This window comes from Crinia signifera, chromosome 9 (assembly GCF_055691185.1).
Source record: "Crinia signifera chromosome 9, ASM5569118v1, whole genome shotgun sequence".
NCBI classification, from domain to species: domain Eukaryota; kingdom Metazoa; phylum Chordata; class Amphibia; order Anura; family Myobatrachidae; genus Crinia; species Crinia signifera.
This window is the reverse complement of record NC_139225.1, coordinates 20,104,558-20,132,383: the sequence shown is the minus strand read 5'-3', so window position 1 is coordinate 20,132,383 and position 27,826 is coordinate 20,104,558. Positions and strand designations below refer to the sequence as shown.

General features: G+C 49.6%; 1 protein-coding gene across 1 annotated transcript; it reads right to left on the bottom strand.

The window, feature by feature from the left end:
* TRAF1 (TNF receptor associated factor 1) lies at positions 1-27,826 on the bottom strand. Its single transcript, XM_083161337.1, has 10 exons — positions 27,332-27,826; positions 25,288-25,372; positions 24,834-24,932; positions 23,801-23,962; positions 7,755-7,826; positions 7,029-7,097; positions 5,926-6,351; positions 3,773-3,950; positions 1,603-1,751; positions 1-1,178 (listed from the first exon to the last, which is right to left on the bottom strand). Exons 1-10 carry the CDS (start codon positions 27,523-27,525, stop codon positions 960-962), a joined length of 1,653 nt encoding a protein of 550 aa, XP_083017463.1. The 5' UTR covers positions 27,526-27,826; the 3' UTR covers positions 1-959.

Genomic DNA, 27,826 nt, shown 5'->3' with positions numbered 1-27,826 from the left:
TCATTTTTTATACTGTCACAAAGTGCAAATAGAAATTGTCAAATAAATACAAAATTAAATACAGAAACCGCAATCTCATAAGTAAAACACATTTTTGTATCGCTCCGATTGTTAGAATACCTGTATTCCATACCACACAGATGTAACCTTGTAATACCAAATAGATTGATGTGATGTTATCAGGGACGGGCTGGGGCAGTAGAGCAGCCTGGCAAATCACTCAACATGGGCGTGACAAGGGGGCGTGGCCACAGCTGAAAATGGATCATGGGGGCGTGCACGAGGCCTTACGTCACGCCCCCCCATCTTCCGGAATGCTCGGCTAGCCCTTCAGGCATTTGCCAGATGGGAGACCTAATGACCTTGTTGACCTAACCCATCTTGACCTTCAGTCCCGTCGACCTTAATGCATGTCGACCTAATGGTGTTGACCGAATGACTGTCGACCAGCTTGCTGGAGACCTAATGATCCACACCCCGAGTGCTCTAGTGCTCAGACCCTGCTGCTCCTGGAAGAGAGGAAGGGGCCCAGCCGGAGCAGGCTGCACACCGACCTCCTCCTCTCTTACTACACCCCTGATTATAATGCCTGAGCTATTTGTTATATATTAATAGATGTCCTTATTCTAATTACATTTAATCTTGATTTTGTCGGCTTTCCTTTGATTGGCAACGCAGCCACATTCACTGCCCTTAACACATTACTTTCCTGGGTATTGTCCAAGTGATTCTGGCTCCAAGCCAACTATTATCCAAGCAAGACCTACGGTTCTACAAGCCAAATATTACTAGAGACTCAGTATCGTACCCTGTAACACAACAGGGCAGGATATCAGGCGGCAGATTCAAAGTTTCTTCATACGTCAGTAACAGTAACCAGTGTTTTGACCAAGTTTCCTATACAAATCCCTGTATTCCTGCACAGAAGATAATGTATAGTTCCACGACGGACTGCGCCTCTAGGAGCTGGTGTCTATTATACACCGGATAAACATGGTGTCGTCTCTCACGTAGCTGTTCTTTGGGGACTGTAGTTTAGAGAGGGGGCAAAACAAGGGGCAGCCGCTGGCGATGTTCATGTCGTTTACAGGTCGCTGGAAGGAAGCGGAGGAAACATCTGGGCGAAACGCGTCAAACACGTGCTCTCGATTGCTCTGGTCTAGAAGCATGAATGTTACCTGGGAAGAAACGGATGCAAAACTGTTAGTGACGGCTGGCTAGGAAGCTTGACACAACTTTAGGGCACAGTCTAACACTGGGGTCCCCCCTTGTACCGGAATAATGTAGCCCTCAGCTCTGTTCCATAGTATCCTCTGCCACATAACGGTGGGCAGGGAGGGGTTATTTGGAATAAATGTGCACCATTGCATTGCAATCCACTCCTACAGTACCACTTAGCACAAGATATATCAAGCTTCAAAAAGTGGAGAGTGATAAACAACCGGCCACTCAGCTCTAACCTGACATTTTCAGGTAGGAGCTGATTGGCTGATTGATCTGTTTAGAACTCTCTATTTTATCACTTTTTGAAGCTTGATACATCTAGCCCTTAGTGAGTCGCCGGTAATCAGACACAGACCCTAACGTGCGGCGCGCATTTACCTTGTGTTTAAATGGCCAGGAGATCACCGCATCATATTCTCCCCTCATGACGGTGAAAAATAGGGAGATGTGGGTGCCCCGTCCTGCACCATCTCCATTTAAATACGCACGCAGGCACACTTTGTAGCCCCACCTTGCCGTATAGAATGCTGGAAGTAGGAATAGGGACATGTTACTATACAGATACTGTTATATAATACATTTTCTGCTACAGTGGTGTCTCCTCCGTCTGCACTCTCTTCACTTACTGTCTCCTCCGCCTGCACTCTCTGCACCTCTAATACTGCCTCCTCCGCCTGCACTCTCTGCACCTCTAATACTGCCTCCTCCGCCTGCACTCTCTGCACCTCTAATACTGCCTCCTCCGCCTGCACTCTCTGCACCTCTAATACTGCCTCCTCCGCTTGCACTCTCTGCACCTCTAATACTGTCTCCTCCACCTGCACTCTCTGCACCTCTAATACTGCCCCCTCCGCTTACACTCTCTGGAACTCTAATACTGGCTCCTCCGCCTGCACTCTCTGCACCTCTAATACTGCCTCCTCCACTTGCACTCTCTTCACCGCTAATACTGCCTCCTCCGCCTGCACTCTCTGCACCTCTAATACTGCCTCCTCCGGCTGCACTCTCTTCACCTCTAATACTGTCTCCTCCGCCTGCACTCTCTGCACCTCTAATACTGCCTCCTCTGCCTGCACTCTCTGCACCTCTAATACTGCCTCCTCTGCCTGCACTCTCTTCCCTTCTAATACTGCCTCCTCTGCCTGCACTCTCTTCACTTCTAATACTGCCTCCTCCGCCTGCACTCTCTTCATTTCTAATACTGCCTCCTCTGCCTACACTCTCTGCACCTCTAATACTGCCTCCTCCGCCTGCAATCTCTGCATGCACCTCTAATACTGCACTCTCTTCACTTCTAATACTGCCTACTCCGCCTACACTCTCTGCACCTCTTGTACTGCCTCCTCCACCTGCACTCTCTGCACCTCTTGTACTGCCTCCTCCGTCTGCACTCTCTGCACCTCTTGTACTGCCTCCTCCGTCTGCACTCTCTGCACCTCTTGTACTGCCTCCTCCGCCTGCACCTCTAAAACTGCCCACTCTGCCCGCGCTCTCTCAGCTGGCCATACCACTACCTACATCTACAGCATTTGATCCTTCTCTGTGTTCAATGCAAGGCGAAGTCTCAAAACCATGAAAATTATACATTTTGTTACTCAGTGAGTGACTCATTGTAATTATAGGATTCCAGGTAATTCTTTAGAACCATTAACGACTTCAATGAAACACCACAGAATTGGGCAGAGCGCCAATCCCACACTGTAGACAAAATACCCCGAAAGGCATATTTTGGTAATACAGGGATTATATTCTCCAGCTGAACCGTTCCACACTAAAATATATAAAATAATGGCTATCGCTATCGAAAGTAATAATGGGCTTATTTTACTGTTCTATAAATCTATTGAATAATATGTAACATTTATACATAGTGACATGAGAATATTCTTATATTATACTTAGTTTTTTGTGAATTGTCTTCAGATTAAGGCATTCATTCAGGTTGGCTCAGTAAGCTGCGAACGAGCGCCTGAGACGCCATTCGCCGCCCAACCAAATACACGCCGGGACGAAGGTGATGCGGGCGGGTGACATCATGTGTCTTCAGCAGCCCGCCCCCAGCAGGAATCAGCCCACCGGTGTACCCATGGGAATGCCCAGCAAGTGCTCCTGAATCGGACCCTATATTCCACAATACTGCCATTCTATTTGAGGCCTCTTAAGCATTTCACAAGGTCACAAGAGTAAATAATTGAAAAACATTTTAAAAAGTTTTTAAAAATCGATTTGAATATTTTTAATATATTCTATTTAAATCTAAGCTGGTCAGCCAATAGGATTGCAGTGGGACGGTATACAGACTCATAGTGAGCCATTGATGATGGGCGAAGATCAGAAACACCGCCGGACATTACGACAAAATGCGTGGTGACCAATACTGAATACAGTTTCCAGTCTGTGGGGATTCTGATTACCGCAATTATTTGCGTGATTACGGAAACCTTATTTCTATATGATCTGTGAGTCAGATGTTTTTATCTCTCTCCTCTCCTTATGAAAAGAACTAATGTTTCCGTAGACAGGAAAATAATGAAATGATTGTTTGTACCTGGAGAATACAGGCTGATGGCTTTTCCTGTGATCGCATCCTGACATTTCTGCGCCAGGTCAGAGAGTTTCCATAAGAAGATCCCATCGTAAGACGTTTGCTCGAGGGTGGCGAAATGCGCATATAACTCATTGAGGGCCACGTCCTTCCTAGCCAAGGTACGCTGCAAACTGGCAATCTGGGGAAGATAACGAACAAGGTTTGTATTAGTCTGCACATGAGGGATCGTGTCATGATGTCTGGGCAGGGGTGGGTGATGCTTACAGAACGGTGGGTGATAGACACATAGAGATGCCCGGGGAAAATGAGTATGTCCCGCATTACACAATGATGTGCGCAGGCGGATATGGCGGTGATGCCCAGCCGCACAACCCTAGGAATTGTTTATTCCCGTAAAGGCCCCCATACACAATTTTGAACCCAAATTGCAGGTGAATGACAGGAAGTCCGATGCGATTCGTGGTCCTGTATGCCAGGGTTGCCGACCCTCCCGGAATTTGCGGGAGTCTCCCTAAAATCAGGTCCTTCCTCCCGGCCCCCGGAAGGGTGGGCAACCCTCCCGGAATCAGGGGGACCCCCACTGAGCCCCCCCGATCGCGGCATTTATATGCCGCAATCCGCGGGTCTCAGGGGAGGGGGCGGAGCTAAAACGGCACAATAGTGTCATTTTAGCCCCGCCCCCTCCATGGATGTCAGTTATTTCGCTATTTGCCGTAATGGGGACGGGGCTTAATGATGTCACTGTTAAGCCCCGCCCCCAAACCTCGTAATGCAAGATTCCTCTCCGGGCTTCTCCTGGAGAGGATTTTTTTAAAGTCGGCAACCCTGCTGTATGCATCGCATCAGAGCCGGGCTGGGATCATTTGGTCTACAGCATGTTGGTCGACAAGCATTAGGTCGACACCACTAGGTCAACATGGGTTTAGGTCGACATGGGTTTAGGTCGATAGGACATTAGGTCGACACAAGCATTAGGTCAACAGTGTCTAGGTCGACAGTCAAAAGGTCGACATGGGGTTTTTTCACTGTTTTTTTACCTGAATGTCTACACAGTTTGAAGTGCACCGCATCGCTCGCTGCGCTCGCACACTATTTTATTCTGCCACCACGCCCTAGTGGATGGTAGGGCATGAAATACCACCTGTCGGCACATGTCAGCTCGAAAAACCCCATGCTTGTGTCGACCTAATGACCTGTCGACCTAAATCCATGTTGAACTAGACCCATGTTGACGTCTCCGAGGGGATAGCGTTATAACCGTGTATATAGCGTTATAACCGTGGCAAAAAATGGGTGTTGGGTCGAAGGGTCGACAATGTCTAGGTCAAACAGTCTATAGGTCAACACAAATAGGCCGACACTGACAAAAAGTCTACCTGCAAGTAAAAGGTGGAAAAAGACATGGAAAAAAGACAACACGGTAAGAGTCAACACGTAAAAAGGTCTTTGGTGTCATTGGCTACACCTGAGCACGTGGACACCCAATTAGTATAGCGCGTACCCTCACGCGCCATGCTTCGGGTCAGGTGACTTGCTCCGCTACACCTGCGCTTGGCATACTTCACCATTCCCAATCCAAGTGGATCGGAAAGAATGAAAATACCCCCCCCCCCCCCCCCCCAAAAAAAAGAACATAGTGAAAAATGCACGTACACATTTTAATGTGTCAACCATCGCCATGACAACTATTTACTTAACCTAGTCCTAGCACTTCCCGGAAGTGTGGATTTCTGGAGAGCTGATGCGCTCTGAGCAGTAACCCCTGGCAATGAGCATGCAACCCCCTGGCAACGAGCATGTAACCTCTGGCAATGAGCAAGTACGTAAGAAAAATTAAGATGAAATTAGGGGGAGGGGGTTCTGTATTGGCCTAGGCTAGGGCGAGTGGAACTCTTAATCAGGCCCCGGGGAAAGGGCCAGATATAGCAAGCTACAAAAAGTGATAAAATGGAGAGTGAAAAATCATCAGCCAATCAGCTCCTAACTGTCATGTCACCGTCTTAGTTTGAAAAATGACAGGTAGGAGCTGATTGGTTGGTTGTTTATCACTCTCCATTTTATCGCTTTTTGAAGCTTGATACATCTTGGCCAAAGTGTGGATGTTCCATAGCACCAGCCCTTGGCTGGCAGCGGGTGTGCAATCCGTGCCTTACCTTCTGCTCACAGGCCCTGACTCTCGCCTCCTCCTCCTCCTTCCTCTGCGCCAGGGCCGCAGCTACCTTGGTGTTGGAGCTGTCAATCTCCCTGTTCAGCACAGCGATGATATTTTCGAAGACTTGCGTCCGGGCCTCCAGGAGGGATAACCGACTGATTACATCTTGCAGGGTGGACCCCACATTCTGGTGGCTGGCGCAGTCCACATCAGTAGCCCCATTCACATGACAAGCCTCTCCATTCTGCATTTTGGAAAATACTTTCTGGGCCCCTCTGGCTGCTGACCCTGATAGGCTGCTGTGTCCATTCTCCCCAGCCTCCGCATCTGCCAGACTTGACTTTATTTGCATTAAAACGGGAATAACCAGCGCTAAGTGGGCAGCAGCAGATGATTTCTCATGTTCCTTCACCTTGTCTCTGCTTCCCTGAAAAGTGAAGTTCATCAGTGATATATGGGAATGGGGGCAGCAGCAAACCACAGACTGAGAGTTATATAGTGGGAGGAGCAGGGTCCCCAGCAGCACAGAGTATATCAGGAGACGAGTGATGTGTCGGTGAGGGCAGGGCTGCATGTGACAGGGGCAGTGACATGATGTGAGGAGGTGATGGAGGCAGCAGGAAGCCACAGACTGAGAGTTATATAGTGAGAGGAGCAGGGTCCCCAGCAGCACAGAGTATATCAGGAGGTGAGTGATGTGTGAGTGAGGACAGGGCTACATGTGACAGGGGTAGTGACATGATGTGAGGAGGGGAATGGAGGCAGCAGGAAGCCACAAACTGAGAGTTATATAATGGGAGGAGCAGGGTCCCCAGCAGCACAGAGTATATCAGGAGATGAGTGACATGTCAGTGAGGACAGAGCTGCATGTGATAGGGGCAGTGACATGAGGAGAGGAATGGTGACAGCAAGAAGCCACAGACTGAGACTTATATAGTGGGAGCAGCACAGCACAGTGACAGGGATGCATATGACAGGGCCAGTATCAGTGACATGATGTTACAAAAAAAAAAAAAAATGAACAAATGATTTTGTACGACAAGTAGAAAACCACACAGGAAAAAATACACATATTACACTTAATTTGTGATATGTCACACTTACTTTAAAGTTGCAGCCAACAAGGGAAAAACGACACTTATCCTTGCAGGAGGCAACGCCAGTGTTGTGATTCTGTAACGATTCCAAAATCTAAATTGTTACATTTGTTAATAAAATAAATTTCTCTCTAATGAAAAAACTGCTAGTGATGTGGGTCAGACGTTTACCTAAATATGGCAGGTAGCAGTGAGCAACTTTTGAGTTTTATAATGAAAGAACAGAATTGTGAAGGAATGGTGAAATACATTGTAGTCCAGGTATAAAGGCCTGCGAATATGCGCACGTGGATGGTTCATTCACCTTCTACCTATCATTTAAAATTAAGTTAATAAACGCTAGCTTCCAGCTGATTAGTTGATGGACAACTTCTCCACTTCTCTTTCACTGGAGGGGCAGCTGCTTCTGCCTCTAGGTTGGCTCCCTCTAGTGGTGACAGACCAAATTACAAACCGCTGTCAGGTGACCACTAACATCCGACTGGCCACCCAATGCCAATCACCTCTCCCATTTTACTAAAGGTTAATTTAGATTTTTTTTTTTTAAATTATTTAAAAATCGATGTCTTACTTTCAGGCACATTTTTTTATTTTTTTATTATTATATATAAAATGTAGTTTAAATCAGCTGTGTGTTACAGCCCCTGATACCCAACATCGTTTTAAATCTGTTTTTATCGAGTTTTAGTAATTTAGTAAATGAGTCTTCCAAATTCCTAAAATTATTTGTTACCTTCCCCTTGGCCGGGAGATCTGGTTTTCTGTGACTGTGATTCTCGGATGGACTTTTCTCACAGTTGTGGTTCTGAAATGATTTAAAATGTTAGCGATTAATGAAAATAAGTCCCTGACAATATTCACTGTTCTAGCTGCGGCGTGACATCGGACCTTATTCTAGCTGACAGGCAAAGCTGGGAAATTCGTAGCTCTGCGTGTCATTTAAACACCGCCCACGCGGCCGCCCATCCCAGCACGCACATCGAATATCCATTCGCAGCCTTACTTGCGGGGATAAAATCATTCGATAATCGACGACCATCGAATGATTTTGCGAGTGCTTACAGATCTAATGCTGGGTACACGCCAGGACGACAAGGGTCCGATCACATCAATCTAGATCCAATTCCGACCGATTGTGTGGTGATTGGGCCCTTTTCTGTCCTGTTGTGATCCGATTCCGATCGGAAGCGCGGTCCCGCGGGTCGGTCGGTCGTTAATCAGATCCTACCTGCAGCAGGTAGGATCTGGACACAACCATACACCCGGGTGCGGGTCACGATCGGATCGGTACCGCTCACGGTGCACATCATGAGCGGGTCATGCGTTCCGCGTCATCGCGAGCGGGTCGTCCTGGTGTGTACCCCGCATAAGACACCCCTATGGTGCCTTAGATCTGAGGGCTCCCTGTATGAGAAGAGGCCGGTCAGCTGACATCTGTTGATGTCAGCTGCCTGTCCCCAGCACTCGCGTCATCGCCAAATTTCCGTGCGAACGCCCAGCGTTTTCATGGGGACGCCCGTGTTCCCATGGGAACAGATCCTCGCCGTGCAAGTGAGCAATTCGCCGCGTCAGCTCGCACCAAGCAGCGGCACATGCGCATCAAATTTTATGCGCATACTCAGTTGCGAAACATCGCTCCCCTGTGCGCGGGAGCGAATGGACCAGGATAAGGTCCATCATCAGGATGCAATAACGTAACCCATGTCACGTAGAGGTCTATGTACCACCGGCTTTGGCCACCAGCCCCTAGTAGTACGTTGGCCAATTCCTCACTACTTACATCTAAGCTGTAATGTAGGAGCCGGACTGGAGGCAAAGCCTGGGGGTAGGCTCCCCTGACAGGGTTTGTAGGGAGCTGACTAGCTGGACAGTCATAGAAGGGGTGTCTAAGGAGAGGGTCATAGGGGGAGGGGCTTAACGGGGTGTAGTAAGGGTATATAAGCAGGATGCAGGCAGGAAATAGGGGTCACTGGGAGATTTTTCTGAACAGCTAAGCAGCACTGCATCTCCCATGGCTTCCCCAAACGCTGATGCTGAGGTATCTGCAGCGCTGGCTGCCCTCAGGGAGGCAGCAGGCACCAGAGGGACAGAGTGGCTGCAGCAGCAGATGTCAGGTCTGCTGGGGGGACTGGGAGCAGCAACGCAGGAGGCTGCTCCAGCGGGCGCACGGCCTCGGAGGTCCAGGCCTCCGGAGCGCTTCAGCCCATCTGTGTCCCCCAGGGTTCAGCGCCGTTCTAGGAGCCCCGTCAGGGACCCTCCAGGCCAGGCTGCGGGCCGGGCACCTTCCGCCCGCAGGACCAGGTCTGGGAGGAATCCAACATGCAGGCGGAACCCTCCGCGCGGGGGGAACCCCCCCCACGTGCAAGAAGATCCGGCGTTGCGTGGGTCTGGACCTGGAGCGGCGGGGCATGCGGGGCATGCTGCTGCCCAGCGCGGGGTGAGTCGTGCCAGGGGGGCAGAAGTACAGGCTGCGGACCGCAGGCCTGGTACACGGAGCGAGAGACGCACAGCTGGCTCCGCCTCCAATGAGGTCACGCCGGCTGGTGCTATACCCGAAGGTGGGGATGACAGGAGAAGAGAGATGGCAGCGTCAGCAGACGATGGAGAGATACCTGGTCCTTCTTCATCTGGGACCCGTCAGGACACTGGACCTGCGGCTGCTGGGTTCACAGCCCCCAGGCAGCCTGGTGAGTCTGTCTCTATGTCTATTAATGCTTTAGCACAAGTCAGGGGGGGGGAGGGTTAGCCCCCCAGGGGGAAATGAGTAGGGGCTTTACCGAATTATTGAGTGGTTTTGCAGATTGGCTGGTGGGTTTGCGGCAGGGGGCGGGGCCGTCCCCGGCGGCAGCATGGGCACCGCAGAATTCGGGCACACCAGCTAGCATTAGTGTGCCGGTCATTAATAGTGTGCCTGTTAGCAGTGGGGTGCCGGTTAGCAGTGGGGTGACGGTTAGCAGTGGGGTGCCGGTTAGCAGTGGGGTGCCGGTTAGCAGTGGGGTGCCGGGGAGCAGCGTGGTGCTGGTATCCGGCGGGGAGCAAAGCAGCAGCAGGGCAGGGGCTGAAGGGGGCAGTGTGGTGACGCAGGATGAGAGTGGGAGGCTTAGTGACACTGCGAAAGGGGAGGTGTATGTATGTTTTGAGGGGCCATTGGGGGCCCACCTGAAGCAGGAGGTGAGGGAGAAGATTTGGAAAGGGGAATATGTGGATATATTTTCATTACTACCCTTAGAGCGTTTTAACCTGGATAGGCCCCGCAAGGAGGAGAAAAAGGAGGAGGAGGAACGGCGGCGGTATCGGCTGATACCGCGGTCATTCACAAATTGGTTACAAGCTTTTGCTATTTTAGCTAGTGTGATTGGGGAGAAGGCACCTGACAATTGTTCAGGCTTATTCTGTTACATGGATGCGATAGGAGAGGCATACCGTGTGTACGGGGGCATGGCTTGGCTCAGGTATGATGAGCAGTTTAGGCAGAGGAAGGCGGTTCGCCCCAACATTCGTTGGGATCATAAGGATATTGCTTTATGGTTAAAGGTAACGGCCCCCATAAAAAGTGGGCAGCCCTTTCGTGGGGATGGGGGGGGGGGCCGAGAGAGGCCACAAGCGGGACGGCCATGCAGAAGGGACTCTGCTTTGCCTTCAACGACGGGTCATGCCGGTTTGGAGCAAAATGCAAATTCAAGCATGAATGTTCATCATGTGGAGGGAACCATGGGGCAAATAAATGCTTCAGAGGGAAGTCCCGAGACAGTAGTTCAAAAGGGGGCGACACCAGTTCGGCTGGAAAGGATGCTGGGTTATCTGCGTAGGTATCCTGACCAGCAGACAGCCGCCTTGTTGGAGGAGGGGTTTAGGGAAGGTTTTAAGATACCTTCTGACGTGCAGGTGTCAGGAAGTTTTAGGAGGAATTTGAAGTCTGCTAGGGAGCATCCTGAAGTGGTGCAGGAAAAACTGTTTAAGGAGGTGCAGCTGGGTCGTATGGCTGGACCGTTTAGGGCGGCACCGTGGCCAGATTTGATAGTCTCTCCGTTGGGGGTGGTGCCAAAAAAGGAGGCGAACAAGTTTCGTCTGATACACCATTTATCCTTCCCAAAAGGGGCGTCGGTCAATGATGGCATTGACCCCGACATCTGCTCGGTGGTTTATACATCCTTTGATGCGGCTGTTAAGTGGGTGAAGCGGTTTGGGAAAGGGGCCATGTTGGCAAAGACTGATATTGAATCGGCATTCCGGTTGCTGCCTGTTCATCCAACCAGTTTGCGGTTGTTGGGATGTTGTTGGGATGGGGAGTTTTTTGTTGATCGTTGTTTACCGATGGGGTGCTCCTTGTCGTGTGCTTATTTTGAGGCCTTTAGTTCCTTTTTGGAGTGGGTGGTTAAGGATGTCTCTGGGTGCAGTTCAGTTATTCATTACCTAGATGATTTCTTATGTATTGGTCCCGGGGGGACCGGTGTGTGTGATTTATTGTTGAGGACTGTTGAAAGGGTGTCGGCAGACTTTGGGGTCCCGCTTGCTCCGGGAAAGACGGAGGGCCCTGCGACTGTGATCAGTTTTTTGGGTATTGTCATTGATACTGTGAATATGGAGTGTCGCTTGCCTGAAGAAAAATTACTGGGTTTGAAGGCCGAGGTAGGGAGGGCGTTGCCGTTGAAGAAAATCAGATTGAGGGAATTACAGTCCTTGCTGGGTAAGTTGAATTTTGCGTGTCGCATTATGCCGATGGGCCGCATTTTCAGCAGGAGGCTGGCAGCAGCGACAGCAGGGGTGGTTCTTCCTCATCATTTTGTCAGATTAGGTAGTGAGTTGAAAGGGGACTTGCGGGTGTGGGCATCTTTTCTGGAAACCTTTAATGGCAGGGCTTTGTGGATGTCAGACACTTGCGTGGCCACAGAGATAGACCTTTTTACAGACGCCGCTGGGAGTGGCGGTTTTGGGGCTTATTGCCAGGGACATTGGTGTGTGGGCCGGTGGCCGGAGTCTTGGGTGCAGAGAGGCTTGGTGTCACGATCCGAGCTCTCAGACAGACTTTCTTACCGGCTAAGTGCCTCCGCAGGTTCAGCTTGCGGTCCAGACGTCACCCCTGCCGGCGTCCTGTCTGCCGTGCGCCATCACCGCTGCCATCCTCCAGTCTGCTCAGCGCTGCTGAGTCCGCGGCTGCGCGGCGCACCGCTCTCCTTGTCCCCAGTGACAGTACTCAGTGCACGGCAATCCACCTGTCCGCCGCCATTGCTCCCAGTATCCAGCATGGTGTGCGCAAACATACTTTCCCGCCATAGCCTGACATGGGGGCTGCCATGTTTTCCCAGTCACATGTCAATCCCGTCCAATCCTGTGTGATCTGATCTCCCAGTCATACCTGCCCGGCCAATCCTGGCCACCCAGTGGGTATAAGTATGCTGGGAGCTCTCAGATCAAGGCTAGTGCTTCAGTTGTCTCCTGTATATGGTCAGCTGTCCTTGTCTCCGTGCAAGTGTCTCTCTCTGCTGGTGTTGTCTTCCATGCTGCAGTGTATTCCAGGTTATTCCATCTCCTGTTGAAGTCCAGGTTATTCCATCACCTGTGAGCCTGCCTCGTCAGCCCAGCGATCCAGCCTAGCTCCAGGACTCTGGTCCTCCGATGCTCCAGCATCATCCATCTCCGATGTTCCACCATCGATAGTCCGACACTCCGGACCCACAGTCAAGCTTCCGTCCGTCATTCCGGACCCACAGTCAAGCTCCTATCTTCCGTCCGTCATTCCGGACCCACAGTCTCCATATCCGTTACCCATCCGATGTTCCACCATCGATACTTCATTCATCATACCTGTAAAGTATTGCAATCTGCATGAACTGTCATTACTCCTGCATACTTTACTGCCTGTATCATTACAACCTTCTGCATAATAAATCTGGTTGTACTTTTACCTCTGACTTCTTATTGGCTCTGGGTGCACTGTCGCGCAGTTCATGCGCAGGGGTCCTCTCCAACCTCCCCGGTTCAGGTACCGGTCCAGGTCCCCACCAGAGGTCTCAGTCTTGTCGACTGAGTCCCCTGGTGTGACAGTAAGCACTAGCCAAATGGATCCAGCCGCAAACCAAGCTTCTCCACCCAGCCCTGTACAGCAACTGGCTGTTCGCTTGGATCAGCAAGAGGCTGCGCAGAGCCAAGTGATTCATTGTCTGCAAGATCTGTATTCCCGGCTGGATAAGTTACAGACCACTCTCAGTGGCCCTGAGCCTGTCAGAGAACTTCCAAGTCCCGTTCATCCTCCTGTAATGGCTGCTGCACCTCGCCTTCATCTGTCTGTCCCCACCAAGTATGATGGGAACCCCAAGACCTGTCGAGGCTTTCTCAATCAGTGTGAGATTCACTTCGAGCTGCAACCCAGCAACTTCCCTACTGAAAGGGTCAAGATCGCCTACATCATCTCCCTCCTGTGTGGAGCGGCACTAGAATGGGCGTCTCCCTTATGGGAAAGATCTGATGCCATCCTGTCCAATTACAAGGACTTCGTGTCAACATTCCGGCGTATCTTCGATGAGCCTGGGCGATCAGCATCTGCCTCCACTGAACTCCTCCGTCTCAGACAGGGATCCCGCTCCGTCGGGCAATATCTGGTCCAGTTCCAGATTCTGGCGTCTGAACTCTCCTGGTGTGATGGGGCCTTATACGCAGCTTTCTGGCATGGTCTATCCGATCGTATCAAGGATGAACTTGCTACAAGAGACTTACCCTCAGGTCTAAGTGACCTTATTTCATTGTGTGTTAAAGTAGACCTACGCTTCCGAGAAAGGGCTATAGAACGTCACAAGAGCGCTCCAGTTAAAGTGCCAACTCCTCCGCCTTCTTTACCCACTGCTCCTGCGGTCCACTCCAAAGAAGAACCAATGGAGATAAACCGTTTCCGCTTGTCTCCAGGAGAACGTCGACGTCGACGGTTGGCACAGCTCTGCCTGTATTGTGCCGATCCTGCACATCAAATTTCTGCATGCCCAAAGCGTCAGGAAAACTCCTCCTCCTAGCCCGTCAAGGAGAGGGTAGGCTAGGAGTAATTAAGTCCTCTCCATCAGCAACCGATTGTGTCCTTCCAGTTTCCCTACAAGTTGGTCAGCATTTCAAGACTGTCTCCGCGCTTCTTGATTCCGGTGCCGCTGGCAACTTTGTTACTGCAGAACTGGTCCGCAAGTGGGGGTTGCCCACTGAAAGTCTTTCCAAGACTGTCTTCCTTACTGCTGTGGATGGCAGTAGGATTCCTGATGCGACAGTCTCCCGCAGAACTTTGCCACTTACAGTAAAAGTGGGAGTCCTGCACACTGAACTTTTGTCCTTCCTGGTTTTACCCCGAGCCACTCATTCTCTGGTTCTGGGTTTACCCTGGCTCCGTCTTCACAATCCCCGTCTTGATTGGAAGACATCTGAAATCCTTTCCTGGGATCCTTCCTGCTCCGGTACCTGTCTCCAAAAGGTACTCCCAGCTCGTCATTCTTCAGCCGATGCAGCAGACCTTCCGCCTCTTCCCTACCAAGAGTACTCAGATGTATTCAGCAAGTCTGGCGCTGATGTTCTACCTCCTCACAGACCGTGGGATTGCCCTATTGAACTTATCCCAGGCAAAGAACCACCCAGAGGTAGAACCTATCCTCTCTCTCTTCCAGAGACTCAAGCCATGACCAGTTACATCAAGGAAAATCTGGCAAAGGGATTCATCCGTCCTTCGACTTCTCCTGCTGGCGCAGGATTTTTCTTCGTCAAAAAAAAGGATGGAGGCCTACGTCCCTGCATTGATTATCGCGGCCTCAATGACATTACAGTAAAGAACCGATATCCGTTGCCTCTCATCACCGAGCTGTTTGACCGTGTTAGCGGTGCAACCATCTTTACAAAACTCGATCTGAGAGGTGCATACAATCTCATCCGCATACGAGAGGGCGACGAGTGGAAGACGGCGTTTAATACCAGAGACGGACACTATGAGTACCTCGTCATGCCCTTTGGGCTCAGCAATGCCCCAGCCGTGTTCCAGCACTATGTCAATGAGATCTTTCGGGACATTCTGTACAGTCATGTAGTTGTATATCTCGATGACATTTTAATCTACGCCAATAACATCACAGAACATCGTTATTGGGTCAAAGAGGTTTTGTCCCGGCTGCGAGCTAATCATCTCTACTGTAAACTGGAGAAGTGTGTCTTCGAGGTGAAGTCTATACCCTTCCTAGGGTACATTGTCTCCGGTTCCGGTCTTCAAATGGATCCAGGAAAGCTGCAGGCCATCCAAGATTGGCCAATTCCCTCTTCGCTGAAAGGTATTCAACGTTTCCTGGGTTTTGCCAATTATTACAGAAAATTCATTCGTAACTTCTCTTCTATTGTGGCTCCCATCACTGCCTTGACCAAAAAGGGGTCTAATCCAACGAAGTGGCCGGCAGAAGCCATCGAAGCCTTCCATCTGTTGAAACAGAGGTTCACTTCCGCTCCTGTTTTAAGACAACCTGATACCACCTTGCCCTTTATTCTCGAGGTTGATGCCTCCTCCGTGGGTGTTGGGGCAGTCCTCTCGCAGAAAGCGCCCGATGGTCGTCTTCATCCCTGTGGGTTCTACTCCCGTAAGTTCCTGCCTGCAGAGCGTAACTATGCCATCGGTGACCAAGAGCTTCTCGCCATCAAGTTGGCATTAGAAGAGTGGAGATATCTTCTAGAGGGCGCTGTTCATGAGATCACAATTATCACAGACCACAAGAATCTTCTGTATCTCAAGTCTGCTCAATGTTTAAATCCCCGTCAAGCCAGATGGACACTTTTCTTTTCCAGGTTCCGTTTCAAGCTGTCGTTCTGTCCAGGGACACAAAACCGAAAAGCTGATGCCCTTTCCCGCTCATGGGAGCAAGAAAGTGAGTCTAAGTCCACACATCAACACTTTATTATTGATCCAGTGGCATTCTCCGCAACGAGAGTTTCAAATCTCACGCCCCCTACAGGGAAAAGATATGTTAAGCCAGCTCTAAGAAAGAAGTTGCTCTGTTGGGCGCATTCTTCAAAATTCGCTGGCCATGCAGGCATTCAGAAAACTTACGAGTTTATCACCAGGTCCTACTGGTGGCCGTCCCTCAAACAGGATGTACAGGACTTTGTTTCCTCTTGTGCTAAATGTGCTCAGCACAAGACCAGCCGTCAGTCTCCTCCTGGGCAATTGATGCCACTGTCAGTGCCACATCGTCCTTGGACGCATATTTCTATGGACTTTGTAACTGATCTTCCAGAGTCTGACAAGTTCACCACCATCTGGGTGATTGTTGATCGGTTCACCAAGATGGCTCACTTCGTTCCCCTCACCGGTCTTCCGTCAGCTTCCAAGCTGTCCCAGCTCTTCATCAAAGAGATATTCAAGCTTCATGGACTGCCTCTCGAAATCATCTCCGATAGAGGAGTCCAATTCGTAGCCAAATTCTGGCGAAGCTTGTGCTCCCTGCTTCAAATCAAGCTAAAGTTTTCCACAGCCTACCACCCTCAAACCAATGGCCAAACGGAGAGGGTGAATCAGGACCTTGAAGCATTTCTCCGCACATATGTCTCTTCTTCCCAAGATGACTGGGCTCAACTCCTTCCATGGGCAGAGTTCTGCCATAATAACCAATATCATTCTTCATCTAATGTCACTCCATTCCTTGCCAATTATGGGTTTCATCCTCGAGTTCCTGACTTCACTCTGCAACCTGTGTCCTCTGTTCCAGCGGTCGACACGACCATCCGGCAATTCGTCAAATCCTGGAAGCTCATTCGTTCTTCACTTCTGAAGGCTTCAAGCAGGTACAAAAAATTTGCCGACAGGAAACGCAGAGCTGTGCCAGCCCTCCGTCCCGGAGATCGTGTCTGGTTGTCAACCAAGAATCTTCGATTGAGAGTGCCATCGATGAAGTTCGCTCCCCGATATATTGGCCCTTTCCCAGTTGAGCGAGTCGTCAATCCAGTAGCTTACAAGCTGAAATTGCCGCCCTATTTGAAAGTGCCAGCTACATTCCACATTTCGCTGCTCAAGCCGCTGGTCTTGAATCGCTTTCATTCCAAGCTCCCCAAGGCTCCTAAGGTTTGCACCCAGCGTGGAACAGAATATGAGGTCAGTAAGATCTTGGACTCTCGCATCCGATATGGTCGTCTGCAATATCTGATCGATTGGAAGGGCTACGGCCCCGAAGAACGATCATGGACCAATGCCATCGATGTCCATGCTCCCAGACTCATCCGGGCGTTCCACTCCAAGTTTCCCCGCAAGCCTAAAAGGTGTCCTGGGGCCACCCTTAAAGGGGGGGGGGTGCTGTCACGATCCGAGCTCTCAGACAGACTTTCTTACCGGCTAAGTGCCTCCGCAGGTTCAGCTTGCGGTCCAGACGTCACCCCTGCCGGCGTCCTGTCTGCCGTGCGCCATCACCGCTGCCATCCTCCAGTCTGCTCAGCGCTGCTGAGTCCGCGGCTGCGCGGCGCACCGCTCTCCTTGTCCCCAGTGACAGTACTCAGTGCACGGCAATCCACCTGTCCGCCGCCATTGCTCCCAGTATCCAGCATGGTGTGCGCAAACATACTTTCCCGCCATAGCCTGACATGGGGGCTGCCATGTTTTCCCAGTCACATGTCAATCCCGTCCAATCCTGTGTGATCTGATCTCCCAGTCATACCTGCCCGGCCAATCCTGGCCACCCAGTGGGTATAAGTATGCTGGGAGCTCTCAGATCAAGGCTAGTGCTTCAGTTGTCTCCTGTATATGGTCAGCTGTCCTTGTCTCCGTGCAAGTGTCTCTCTCTGCTGGTGTTGTCTTCCATGCTGCAGTGTATTCCAGGTTATTCCATCTCCTGTTGAAGTCCAGGTTATTCCATCACCTGTGAGCCTGCCTCGTCAGCCCAGCGATCCAGCCTAGCTCCAGGACTCTGGTCCTCCGATGCTCCAGCATCATCCATCTCCGATGTTCCACCATCGATAGTCCGACACTCCGGACCCACAGTCAAGCTTCCGTCCGTCATTCCGGACCCACAGTCAAGCTCCTATCTTCCGTCCGTCATTCCGGACCCACAGTCTCCATATCCGTTACCCATCCGATGTTCCACCATCGATACTTCATTCATCATACCTGTAAAGTATTGCAATCTGCATGAACTGTCATTACTCCTGCATACTTTACTGCCTGTATCATTACAACCTTCTGCATAATAAATCTGGTTGTACTTTTACCTCTGACTTCTTATTGGCTCTGGGTGCACTGTCGCGCAGTTCATGCGCAGGGGTCCTCTCCAACCTCCCCGGTTCAGGTACCGGTCCAGGTCCCCACCAGAGGTCTCAGTCTTGTCGACTGAGTCCCCTGGTGTGACACTTGGTTAAAAATTTAGCATTGTTGGAATTGTTTCCTATTTTGATTGCTGTGGTTGTTTGGGGTGAGCTGTTCCGCGATAGGAAGATTTGTTTTTACTGCGATAATTTGGGGGTGGTCATGGCTATTAATCAATTGTCGGCATCTTCACCGCCGGTGGTTACTATTTTGCAGCAGTTGGTATTGGAATGTCTGGCTTTGAATTTGTGGGTTGTGGCTAGGCACGTTCCCGGTGTCTCTAACGGCATTGCGGATTCTTTATCTCGTTCACAGTGGGAACGATTCCGGGAGTTGGCACCAGAGGCGGACAGGGAGGGGACCGGGTTCCCGAGTCGGCTCTGGGCTCTGCTGGACGGGTAGTCGATCAGCTCATCAGGGAATCCTTGGCCCCAAATACATGGTCGGCATACAATCAGGAATGGCGGAGCTGGTTAGAATGGCGTGAGGTAGTAGGTTTGAAGGAGGATGATGACGAGTTGGCTGTCTTGCTATACATAGGCCATTGTAAGGAGATTGGTTGGTCAGTGGCAAAGATCACGCGCTGTATGGCGGGCATAGCTTTTGGGTTTCGTGCAGGTGGGAGGCCTGATGTCACAAAGAATTTCCTGATTGCGCAGACTTTAAAAGGCTGGAGAAAAGGCCATGTAGTACAGGATCAGAGAAGGCCGGTGTCCTTCCAGTTGTTGCAGAATATGGGCAGGAAGTTGGGTGAGGTCTGTAGTTCCAATTTCGAGGAAAGGTTGTTCGGGGTAGCCTTTTCGCTTGCCTTCTTCGGGGCACTGCGGATTGGTGAACTCGTGAGTCCAAGCGTCTCCAGGCCGGGAGGTTTGTTAGGGGAGGATGTGGATTTATACTCGGATAGGGTGGAGCTAGTGGTGAGGAGGTCTAAGACGGATCAATTAGGGAGGGGGAAGAAGGTGGTTCTTTTCTCTGTACTAGGCTCGGATATGTGCCCGGTGGCACGGCTAAGGTTATTTAAGGAAGTCAGAGTGGGCAGAGAAAGTGATCCTTTGCTGATGCATGCGAATGGGTCCTTTTTATCACGGTTCCAGTTCACTAGCGTGTTTAGAGCAGTCCTGCGGACGTTGGGCCTAAAGGGGGAGGAATACGCGGGTCACTCTTTCCGCATCGGGGCCGCAACTGAGGCTGCTAGGTTGGGTTTGGGAGATGAGCTGATTAAGCGCATTGGGCGATGGGAATCGTCTCGTTTTCGTTCATATGTTCGTTTAGGGGATTGTTGAGACTGATGGTGTGCTTTCTAATTTTAGGGCATTCCCCGTGCCTGATTTGGATTTTAGGACATTCATATGTCTTTTGGGGAGCGTTGCGGGCTGATGTCAGACCGAACGGCCGCCAGCTGGGTTTGGATAGAGAGGAGGCAGTGGTTCGCTGGCTGGGGAAGCGCGGTATGGTATGGAGTGGAGTGTTACAGGAATTTCACCGTTTTGTGCGGCTGGATAGGGCTCCCGACATATTAGTTTTGCACGTGGGAGGGAATGACCTTGGGAGCAGACCATTTAGGGAGTTGATACGGGATATCAAGTTTGATCTCTTACGGTTATGGGCAATGTTTCCAGAGGTGATCACAGTTTGGTCGGATATTGTGCCGCGCCGTTATTGGAGGGATGCAAGGTCGGCTGACAAGATCAATAAGGCACGGATAAAAGTCAACAGGGCAATTGGGCGTTTTATGGCTAGAAACGGCGCGGTGGTGGTGAGGCACAAGGAACTTGAGTCTGGTGCCGGTGCTTTTTGGAGAGGAGACGGTGTGCATTTGAACGCTGTAGGGATCGATGTTTGGTCCTTGGGACTACAGGAAGGAATAGAAACAGCGTTCCGGATGTGGGGGGGGTCGCTCGGGGTCAAGGGTTTAACCCCGTGCTTGGTGGCGGAGGGGGGTCCTCGAGGTTAGTGGCATTGAGGCTTAATTATGCGGCGGGGAGGGCCCCATGAGGGGGCTGGACTCCCCTGGGTGAGGCTAATTAATGAGCACTGGGTGTTGACAATTGGTGCCCTCGAGCCAATCGCTATCGGCTGGGGGTAACAACTCCTGGAAGTGCTTAGAGGTGTGGATTGATTTATTGAGGGCCTCGGGGACCACCTTCCGTGGGGAATGTTTTTGATTATTGTTAATTTTGTATTGTTTCAATAAAGATGGCTGCTGTGGCCAATTTTATCCAACAAGAGAGTTATGTCATTTGTGGGGGGATAATTGGGCACAGCGATTAGACAATACCCTGTCATGTAGGAGCCGGACTGGAGGCAAAGCCTGGGGGTAGGCTCCCCTGACAGGGTTTGTAGGGAGCTGACTAGCTGGACAGTCATAGAAGGGGTGTCTAAGGAGAGGGTCATAGGGGGAGGGGCTTAACGGGGTGTAGTAAGGGTATATAAGCAGGATGCAGGCAGGAAATAGGGGTCACTGGGAGATTTTTCTGAACAGCTCCCACCCACCCTCCCTAATTTTATAAATTTTAGGAAGAATTATTGATAGGTTGTCTTTTGTCACAGTGGCCTGTGCGGAGGGGGGTCCTCGAGGTTAGTGGCATTGAGGCTTAATTATGCGGCGGGGAGGGCCCCATGAGGGGGCTGGACTCCCCTGGGTGAGGCTAATTAATGAGCACTGGGTGTTGACAATTGGTGCCCTCGAGCCAATCGCTATCGGCTGGGGGTAACAACTCCTGGAAGTGCTTAGAGGTGTGGATTGATTTATTGAGGGCCTCGGGGACCACCTTCCGTGGGGAATGTTTTTGATTATTGTTAATTTTGTATTGTTTCAATAAAGATGGCTGCTGTGGCCAATTTTATCCAACAAGAGAGTTATGTCATTTGTGGGGGGATAATTGGGCACAGCGATTAGACAATACCCTGTCATGTGTATTGAACTGTGGGGCTCTTGTTACCTGTAATCTATTTTTGTTATTTATTTACTGTAATGTTACGTTTGTCACCCTGTACTGTTCTTTTGTACGGTGCAGCAAAACACTTGTGGCGCCTTATAAATAAAATTATAATAATAATAATAAGCTTGGAGAGAGATAAAGTACCAGTCAGTCAGGTCCTAATTGTCATTTTTTTCAAACACAGCCTGTAATATGGAAGCTAGGAGCTGATTGACTGGTACTTTATCTCTCTCATCTTCATCTCTCTCCTGTCATGACCTAGGACATCCCACCTCTGCCCACCATAGATGGTGGCCGTCTCTTCTGTATTTCTTGCGTAGAAGGGGTCAGGTAGAAGATCCCAGTGGTCAGAAAAGCAACAAATCCCCATAACCTGCTTAGTATGCAAACCCTCAAACCTTCCCTCTTCCCTATAGATCTTACTTTGAAGTAAAACCTTACCCAAATCTAACTCTCTCTGCACAAGTAACATCTGCCCCACCTGCAGTGCAGCATGGTTTTGTCCATTTGAGAAGGAATTTGCCCTTGCGAGTGAACCAGAATAAGGGCCAATGTGTAAAGCAGAGTAAAGTTCTGCGCAGAGGAAACCCCCTGTACACCCGCGTAGGTCGCCAGTGTCACCCTCTGGCAGGATGTTATGCATCAGCAGCTTGTACTGTAGCACGGTGAGTGGGGGTGGGGGCCTGGACGGGGCCAGGAGGGGGAGTCACACTGACTGTTCAGTCCCCTGGAAACTTCTAAACTTCTACAAAGTCCCGAACATTTCCCCTGTGTGCTTCCCCCAGTATTACATACAGTAAATCCCTTCCATTGTCAGTGGTACCAGCCCTCGGCAAGTCTAAAACTGTATAAGTGTTATTTTCATTTCATATCATACATGGAACTACAAATTACAGAGCATGCTGGTACTTTTAGTTCACCAACAGCAAGAGAGCCATTGGCTGCCTACCTTGGGCCATTGTGTAAATAACACACGTGCAGTAGATCATCAAAGTGGTGTCATTGCTTTTTATAAATAAATATTAGACATATGTCCAGTAGATAATAGATTATTAGACTTGTCAGTCAAATAACCCCAAAACAGCGGTACATTTACTAATGAAGATGAGATGTTGCCCGTAGCAACCTATCCGATTCTACTTCTTCTTTAACAACTTCTAGAAGATAATAGATAGCATCTGATTGGTTGCTATGGTTGCTATGGGCAACATATAATCTTTAATAGAACTCCCATCTTAGTAAATTTACCTCACAAACGTACTTTGAACTTTGGTCCAGCTGTCGCGGAGTTAATGGATTGCTATATAATCACTTCAGTTTTAGGAAGTCTAATTGAAATTTCCTATTTACTACCCCACGTTGGCGTCTACACTGCCCATGGGCTCCGGATGGTAGGTGGACAATAACAAAAGGTCAACATTCATAAGGTCAACATTGGCAAACGGTCGACACAAGCAACAAGTTGACGTAGCAATGGAAAAGTTCAACATGAGTTTTTTAGGATTTTTTTTTTTCCATTTTTGGGACATCCACTTGGATTCTAATTGTGGACAGTAAAGCGAGCGGAGCGAGTCACGCGAGGGGACACGCTGTACTAATTTGAGGTCCACATGCTCAGGAGTTGACATTGACACCCAGAAAATGTAATAAGAATGTTCAAGTTTTCATTTGTCAACTTTTTCTACGTCAACCTTTTGCATGTGTCGATCTTTTTTTCAACGCCAAACTTGTGCATTTGGACCTTTTTTCATTATCCAGCTTTTGGTGTCGACCTATTGACCTATCTAGAGCAGGGGTGGCCAAACCTGTCCTCAAGATCTACCAACGGTGCATAATTTCCAGGCAACCTGTGGATCTATAGTAGGAATGAAGGCAGCATGTTTTAAAATGTAACAGTTAGTAATGACTTCAGCTGTGCACCAGCTAGGTAACCTGGGAAACGTGGAACGTTGGTAGATCTCCAGGACCGGTTTGGCCACCCCTGATCTAGACACTTTGGACAATAGGATCCATACCCATTGCCCCTGCATGCCCGCTCAAGGTAGAATGTTGTTACACGGTGTGGATCAAGTGGCATTTTATCAGATCAATAGAACTGTCTGCTCCTAGTTGTGCCTTGTTCCTAGCATACTGTATTACAACAGGCTAACACTGCTCCTCACCTCTATGGGGGGGGGGGGTTAAAGTGACTTTTGTTGGTGATAACTGATGAAGCCTGACACATAGTCGTACACATAGTCGTACATGCATACATCTACGGGTGTGCTATGATGCTCAGTCGTTAGTCAGACCTTGGAATCCCGACTGCTGGGACTCCGACAGGGGGGTGAACGCCATTAAGCCCCTTGCGGGCTCGGTGGACCCCCATGAGTGATAATAGCCCCTATGAGTCAGGATCCCGACTGCCGGGCATTTAACAGTCTGCATTCCATTGCTGGACTAATGATGACCATCGGAATACCAAAGCACCATCCCTACATCTACACCAATCAGAACTCTGTAGTTGTATCTGATGGATATAAAAGGTCTAATTGGGCTTACCAGATATTCATTACTGGAGACCCTCTGAGAGCACTCTGGGCACAGTGTTGTGAAATTGGCGCACTCCCGTTCCAAGTGGTCGGCTAGATATCTGCGCAGGACGGTCTGCCCGCAGCCGGTGTGGCACAGTATTGGGGCATAGTCACAGAGGCTCTGGTGATCCTGGAGAATTAGAAGGAAATTATTAGTTTGTTCTTGTATGTAATAGATATATAATAGGATTCTATTATCTCTTATAGTGGTTTAACTTAATCATAATATGTCACTGTCTGGCTTTATTTGTTACAGTATAATAACCATGTATCATGAATTGTTCCATCTGTATTGCCAGATGCAGCATCTCTAGCCCCAACAAGTCGGGAACCTGTTGCCGTAGGCCTTTGTTTTAGTTGTACCGCAATGGGGACGTTTAGTGTGTGTGGGGGAGGAGGATTTACCTCTGGGTTTACGGCCTGTATGGATGTGCCAAACAGGCCAGACTTGGAGGTGGCACAGCTGCCAATAAGTCAGTGCACAGTAGGATTTAATAGTCCCTGCTATCATGGTACTCCAGGACATTTTAAGAGAGGGCCCGCTTGCATCCTCCATTGCGGTCCCCCTCCTCTATGGCAGCCAGTAGACTCTGGCATCTACAGTACATGAGCAGGTCTTCGGAAACATGGCACCCGCACCTTGTTCAAGTGGACATCTCCAATGCCCATACACAAATCACTCAGAAATGGCCATGGCAGCCATTTTCCCAGTGATTTCTGTCTGCAATGCAGTGACACCAAATCAGGACTCTGTATAATATATGGGTGCAGGGTGTGTGGTGTGACCAGAGTGTAATGAACATAGTCATGAGAATGTGGCCTTAATGAGGAATGAGGCAGTTTGTGTGATCGATTCCTTTGCAATGTTAAAGTTTTGCAATGTACAGACTACGTGATCTTAAATGTAATTTATTAGTATATTAGTATACCTACCGCTTGTCAGCTATAGGAATACTAATAATTCCCTTAGAGGTGTGATGGAGCAGAAGAGTGTAACTCACATCATAGTCTTTGAGGACTCCGACCCAGCCGCACCCCGCTGTCATGCAATGGACCTTTAATTCTGAGATTTCTTTATTGATAGCGGCATCGCTGAAGGCCTAAACAAGAAATGAGATCACATTACCGGAATGACGAGAAGGACTTTCTGCAACGTAAAACAGAGATACTGTAATTACCAGGCAGTTCCATGATGCAGCTGGAAGGAAAGTACCAACCAATCAGCTCCTAGCTGCCATGTTACAGGCTGTGTTGTAAAAATGACAGTTGGGAGCTTATTGGTTGTATGTTATCTCTCTCTCCACAACTTGATACATCTCCCACCATAAAGAGGGCAGTTATGTATTGAATAAGCAGGTAAATAACTCATACTTGTTGACCCGCTAGAGGTGCCACTCCTGGCCCCTTGGAAAGGTGGGCAAGCCTCCCATTGCACATGTGACTGGAAGAACCTACCCGGTCTTCGGTTAAAAAGCTGTCTTCCGTCAGAGAATTGGGGTCTTCCTGTCTACATCTGGGACAGATGGGTCTTTTGTTATTCCTACAGGACAGAGATTTACCGTTAGTGGGAGTTACATAGAAACATAGGAGCATATCTGGTTGCTACGGGAAACAACCCACCTTCAATAGAACTCCCATTGTAGTAAATTTACCCCATAGAATTTGACAGCAGATAAGAATCAATTGGCCCAACTAGCCTGCCCGTGGGCACGATTCAGACCTGATCGCTGCTGTACGAATTCGCCCTGCGGCAGATTATTGCATCCGGGGTCGCAATGCGCGTGCGAGAGGCCTGCTAGGGCCGAAATCCTACTACTTTTTCCTTTGCTAGTAGTGCACAAGGTGCTGGGGTCATCAGTGGCCCGCGTGGGGGGGGCAGTTGGGAGTCATTCCCTGAGCAGCGGTGAATAGCAGCATCTATTCCTGTAGCCAGAGCCTCTGGCCATGCCCCCCATGGCCTCACGGAATGATGCGATTTGCTGACAGGCATTGCTCCCTAGTTTCGGTGCCCATAGACAGGTTGCAGGTGCAGGTTGTTCAGAGTGTTGGGACGTATGGATCGGACAGACATAACGTGCGCACTATTGCACGCATATCACATGGTCTGATCGGCCTTCAATGCAAAGATATCGTCAGATACAGAAATGGTCCTGATGTCGCCGCTGAGCGATCGTACGTTATATCGTCCAGTGTGTACACAGCTGCCCGATATATCGCTCCTTCAGCTGTGCTCCAGGTTCGTAGTGTGTGCCCAGATTTACTAATCTGAACAGATAAGAGAAGGGTAACATTACCTGTTTCTAACAGACACATTGTTAGCAAAAGAAAGTTGCGGAAAATCATGTTTCTTTGGGAAATCTGCTAAATTGATAGATCTCCAGTATGTATGATAGGATGGGATTCGGTATGAAATCCCGACGGTTAAAATCCCGAATGGGTCATAATACGACAAGGACAAAATCCCGACAAGGACAAAATCCCGACATTTGAAATCCCGACAGGGTCAAAATACTGACATATAGGGTGAGATTTAATAGGATGAGAGATTCAGAAAGTGAGAGATTTGGGAAGAAATCTCCAGGTTTTTTAAAGCGGCAATCAATTACACTGCAAAATCAGTGTGATTTTGCAGTGTAAATGATTGCCGCTTTAAAAAAACTGGAAATTTCTTCCCAAATCTCTCACTTTCTGAATCTCTCATCCTATTAAATCTCACCCATAGAATCTACAGGTGAAAACGTCAACATGACTTCCCGTCGACAGGTTGCGAGGTCGACATGGGGTTTTTTCGGTTTTTTTTTACCCGAATGTCGACACAGTCGACATGGACACAGTTGGAAGTGAACCGCAGCCACTCGCGATGCTTTGGGCACGGTGCCTCGCTGCGCTTGGCACACTATTTTATTCTCCCACCATGCCCTAGTGGATGGTAGGGCATGAAATACCGCCTGTCGGCACATGTCGGGTCCAAAAACAGTGAAAAAACCCATGTCGACCTTGTGACCTGTCGACGGAAAGTCATGTTGACTGTTTCACCTGTACATTCTATATGTCGGTATTTTGACCTTGTCGGGATTTCAAATGTCGGTATTTTGTCCTTGTCGGGATTTCAAATGTCGGGATTTTGTCCTTGTCGGTATTTAAAATGTCGGGATGTTGACCTTGTCGGTATTATGACCCATTCGGGATTTTGACCGTCTGGATTTTGACTGCATCCTATAGGATGATAGGAGGTTCCAGAATAATGGCACATATACATCATTGTATCTTTGGTAATAAGACAATGCAAAGTCACTGAATGAGGAGCTATATTGTACTAGAAAAGAAGTCACATATGGGGGTTATTCAAACCTGATCGCACGGCAGTGTATTCCCAGGCTGAGCGATTATCGATAGACTGAGCATGTGTACGGCCCGTAGGAGGTATGCGCGATTTTTTCATCGTTGGCCATACGCAAGTTGATTGACAGGAGTGGACCCAATGGGCCGTAATACTGACCTCACTATCCAGGACAGGCATGGCGAGCAGTACCTGTGACCGCACATCGTCTGTTGCGCCTTCTTCAGAACATTGTTACAATTGCAGCAAAGATACTTATTCCCCGGAACGTCATTACAGATGCTGGTGGGATACCCGGACACAAACTCATTTTCATCAGGCGTAGAAAAGGGACCACTCTTCAAATGGGCCATAACACAGGTCCCCGGGGGCTGGTGCCCTGTCCTCCTGAGGTGCTGCTGGCACAGTCTCTCACCAAAGATATGAGTATGAAACAGTCTGCTGTGTGCAGTCCCTCTGCTCTGTGCAGTCCCTCTGCTGTGTGCAGTCCCTCTGCTGTGTGCAGTCCCTCTGCTCTGTGCAGTCCCTCTGCTGTGTGCAGTCCCTCTGCTGTGTGCAGTCCCTCTGCTGTGTGCAGTTCCTCTGCTGTGTGCAGTCCCTCTGCTGTGTGCAGTCCCTCTGCTGTGTGCAGTCCCTCTGCTCTGTGCAGTCCCT